General features: G+C 54.5%; 1 protein-coding gene across 1 annotated transcript in view; it reads left to right on the top strand.

The window, feature by feature from the left end:
* The first annotated feature begins 110 nt into the window (after positions 1-110).
* The window catches only part of SLC17A6 (solute carrier family 17 member 6), a 26,567-nt gene continuing 22,297 nt past the window's right edge, over positions 111-4,380 (top strand). Inside the window, exons 1-3 of the mRNA XM_026041108.1 lie at positions 111-310; positions 3,160-3,412; positions 4,116-4,234. Of these exons, the coding sequence (XP_025896893.1) occupies positions 225-310; positions 3,160-3,412; positions 4,116-4,234 (458 nt within the window). The 5' untranslated portion in view covers positions 111-224. The remainder of the gene's footprint in view (positions 311-3,159; positions 3,413-4,115; positions 4,235-4,380) is intronic.

Below are 4,380 nucleotides of genomic sequence, written 5' to 3'. Positions count from 1 at the left end.
CCCCCCCTTCCCCCTCCTCCCTCATTCCCCCCCTCTCCGCCGCTCCCGGCGCCGCCGCTCGCACGCGCGCCCGCGCTCCCGCTGCCTCTCCCCGCAGCCGGCCGTGCGCGGGTGGCCATGTAACGCGGCGCGGAAAGTTGGCGCTCGGAGCACCATGAAGCAGCGCCGCTCGTAGCGGGGCCCCGTTCGSAGCGGAGCGGCGTCCGGCGCGCAGCCCTGCAGGGATGGAGTCGGTGAAACAAAGGATTTTGACCCCCGGCAAGGAGGGGCTGAGGAATTTTGCTGGGAAATCGCTCGGCCAACTCTACAGGTAAGAGCGAGGTCTCTTGGAGGATCGCGCCGCTCGCTAGGAGCGAGTGGAGGCTTTTCTTAAGCCCCAGCCGCCGGAGGAGGTGGAACAGTTTGTGCACCGGGTAACGYTGGTGGCAAACGGGCTGGGAGCTCTTTAGCTATCGGTGATACAATCTGGATCCTGGAAACTAGTGCCGAAGCTTCGCAATATGGCACCCTCCTAACTTGCCTTGCTGGTTCCTAGATGGTGGCACTAGATCTGCGGCGAGATCACCCCGTCTGTCTGCCCCTAGCAAAAAGCGGGATCCCATCTCGGACCCAGATTCAGAGCAGAGCAGCTCCCCGTATTTTGGTTTTGCGGCAATTTTGCAGTGCGGTCCCAGGGTCTTTCTCCCTGGGACCCTTACCAATCATTAAAAATAATAATAACAATAACAATAATAATAATAATAATAATAATAATCCTTCCTGGTTTCGATTAGTCTTGTCCCCCGTGTAATTCGTCGTCAGAGGAAGACAAACATGGGGATGTATAAATAATTGATAACCGAACGATTTTTTTTTCCTTAAGCTGAAATGTATAGAGGGATGTGTTTAATTATTTATCCGTCTGCATTGGGAAGCAGCCGCTTGGTTTATAAGCAATATATAAYTGCAACTGCTACACGCGTAAGAAACACGCAGAACGGTTCTCTGCATAAGCTCATTTCCATCATCTTCGAGACGATATAGAGCCCCTAAATCAGCCATTACTAAATAATAATAATAATAATAATAATAATAATAATAATAATAATAATAATAATAATAATAATAGAATGTGCACACAAGTTAACGTATCGGGTTCCCTCAAACCTGGCGACTTTAGTGACCTCCAGCAGGTTGGGAGTCATCTGTGAAATTCCAATATATTTTTGAATTTCCCCTCTGCTAAAAACTACGCCGATTTTTCTAAAGGACCTATTGCTGARAGCTCAACTGCGGCTTTACCCGCCTGCTTTAGGTCACGTAAAAGTCTCTTTTTTCCCCCTAGCTCTGCGGCAGAGCTGGGCACGGGCACAAGGCTGGGGCTCAGCATGAGTCACAACTTCTGCTGCCATTTTAAGGGGAGGGGGAATAGGGAAGCGCTGAGGAGAAAACCAAGGCTTCCATTTAAGGAGGAAAAGTGCAGATTTAGCAACCAAAGCCAAGGACAACGTAGCGAAAGCCCTACATTTTATGGCCATATTTTTAAGCCGCCTTCAACGACCGGAAAGAGAAAAATAACTAGAGGAGAATCGAGAATAGCTCTAAAATACCAAGAAGGAAATAAATTGTTTTTCTTTTTTTTTCCTGACGCCCTAAAAGTCTCACGAAAAGTTAAATAAATAAAACGATCGTGCCCACTTCTTTTTATATTGCCACATGGCGAATTATGGAGAAGCGGGGCTCACATTTTCCACGGAAATCTCTTTTAAACTCTCCCTTGACTATCAAGTGCATCGGTTACTAATCTCACCCAACGTGCAGCACTGAACTATTTTTGCTGCTGATTCGAGGAATTCAGACAGTTTTGTGTATCCCTTATACTTTGGTGTCTTCCCGAGGACGACGAGCCCTTTCGGTGAGAAGACACTTGTGCATCACCTTCCATTCCCAAAATTTTGAGAACGAATTTTGAACGGTAGAGTAAAAACCCCGCAATTTTGCCTTTTATTCGCGACTTTAAGCCACTGCGAAAGCCACTGCCCTCTTTACGAACGGGATTAATTCTCCCCGCAAAGAAATAAAATAAAACAAAACAAAGCGAAAAGAAGCGCGAGGATTTCAGCTCGAGGGATGCTCTGCGTTTTCTGCAACTCGCAGAGAAGCTGCCGCTTCCCTCGGCCGAGCTGCTCCTCCCAGGCGGTTCCACACGGTTTAGGGCAGCGCTAGCGACATTTTTTTCCCCCCGTATTATTATTATTTTTTAAATATCCCCGTACCAATAAAAGGAGATGGAGGGGTTCGGCATGGGACACTGGCTTCGCAAACCTCGTCTCCCCAATTGCCGGCGAGGCGTTTTGAAAACTCTTCCTCCAGAGGAGGAATCAAATAAAATGTTCTGCTAAGTTGCCTGTGCTGGAGGACATGGATGGGGTTTTTTTCGTTTGTTTGTTGCTCGGATGGTTTTCTCGTTATTTTCCCTTTGGTTTGAAGTGGGTGCAAACAAGCATTTCTCAGCAGCCCCGGTTTCTGGGATTGCCGCCTAGGGAAGGAGGGCAGCGATCAGGGGGCAGCCCCGGGGAGCTGCTCGCGCGCACATCTTCGGACGGGCTTGTCCGGAGACGCTTTTCCAAGGAAAACCGCCCTGTTTTCTCCCCCGCTTTGTGACAGCCATTTTGCACGTCCAAAATAGGCTGTCGTCCCCCGCACCCTTTTCCGCTAACGTTTCTTCTGCTCCCAGACCAGAAGAGATGTCACCAGCCACCCACCCCTCTAATATTTCCAATGCAGCAACGAGACGGTCGCAACCTGCTCCCCCCAAAAAAAAATTAAACAAACAAATAATTAAAGAAAAAATAAAGCACACGAAGCCTCTTGGGCTGCCCAACATGGCGCCTCTGCAGTGGTTACAGCCGATGCCTCCTCGCTGCGTCCTACATATTTAAAGAGGAGGCTTTAATGATAGATGAGCCATTCGCAGCTACAGCTCCTCCCTGGGGCGGGAAGGGGGGGACTTGGGGATGACTAATCGCGACTCCCACAGGTCGCTGCTTGAAGGTTGTTCAAGGTTGAAGGCAGAGCAAGGCACCCCCCCMAAAAAAAAACCGGGCCAGCCCCACCTGAAGCTCCAGAGGGTGGTAGAAGGGGGAGGTCTTGACTTGCCGCCTCCTCGTGCCCTTGCAGGGTCTTGGAGAAGAGGCAGAAGGCCGGGGACACCATCGAGCTCACGGAGGATGGCAAGCCCGTGGAGGTGGCCCCCAAGAAGGCGCCGCTGTGCGACTGCACGTGCTTCGGGCTGCCGCGCCGCTACATCATCGCCATCATGAGCGGCCTCGGCTTCTGCATCTCCTTCGGCATCCGCTGCAACCTGGGGGTGGCCATCGTGGACATGGTCAACAACAGCACCATCCACCGCGGCGGCAAGGTCATCAAGGAGGTGGGCACCTCGGCCCTCGCTCTCTCTGCCGCCCGCCCTGTGCTCCCGGGGGGACCCCGCGCTCTCGGGGGGACCCCGCCGTCAGGCAGCGCTTTCCGCCGCCCCAGGGCCGGTTTTTATTTGTCACCCGCCGAGTTTCTTCGGGGAAAACAATCAAACAAGCAGGAAAAAGAAAACATAGCAGCAAAAAATCTGGTGTCTCGCAAAACGAATGCAGGGGATGGGGGGCTCGGAAGGCGTCGAGCAAAGCGGCACCCCGGCAATAAAAGGGCACCGCGGCCCGCAGCCCGGCACGCGGGGGTGAAGGGCACGTATGGACCCGTCGCGTATAGACGAGCCACGTAYAGCCGAGGCTTAACCGGGCACGCCCGGCCCCGAGCAGCCGCCCGCGGGAGCAGCGGGCAGGGGCGGGTGTTCGCAGGCGCCGGGGGTCCGGGGAGGCAGCGCTGTCCCCGGGAGACCCTCGGGCTGCGGCGGGCCCGAGGCCGCGGTGAGGGGCCGGCCGGGGCCACCGCCCCCGAGCTGCTTTTGCCGCCGCTTCCTCATTTCGGGCAGGAACAGGCGCCTTTTCCCCGCCGCTCCCGCGCCGGCTGCGAACGGAGCGGCCGCGGGACAGCGCCTGAATGCGGCCCCATTAACAACCTTCCTCTTTCCTTCCTCCTCCTCCTCCTCCCCCTCTCTCCTGGCCCCTCGGCGCGGCAAGAAAGCGAAGTTCAACTGGGACCCCGAAACGGTCGGCATGATCCACGGCTCCTTCTTCTGGGGCTACATCATCACGCAGATCCCCGGCGGCTACATCTCGTCGCGGCTGGCGGCCAACAGGTAAACCCGCGTCCCCGGGGGGCCCGGCCCGCCCCTCGACCGCGACCCCGGCCACCGGCGTCAGCAAAACCCCAGGGAAACGCACAGCTTCCTTTCTGCTTCCAAACTGCAGAGATTTCCCCCTTTTTTTCCCCACACTTTTTTTC

This window comes from Nothoprocta perdicaria, unplaced genomic scaffold, assembly GCF_003342845.1.
Source record: "Nothoprocta perdicaria isolate Ctin4 unplaced genomic scaffold, notPer1 scaffold_28, whole genome shotgun sequence".
Lineage (NCBI taxonomy): Eukaryota > Metazoa > Chordata > Aves > Tinamiformes > Tinamidae > Nothoprocta > Nothoprocta perdicaria.
This window is presented reverse-complemented; position numbering and strand designations above follow the sequence as displayed.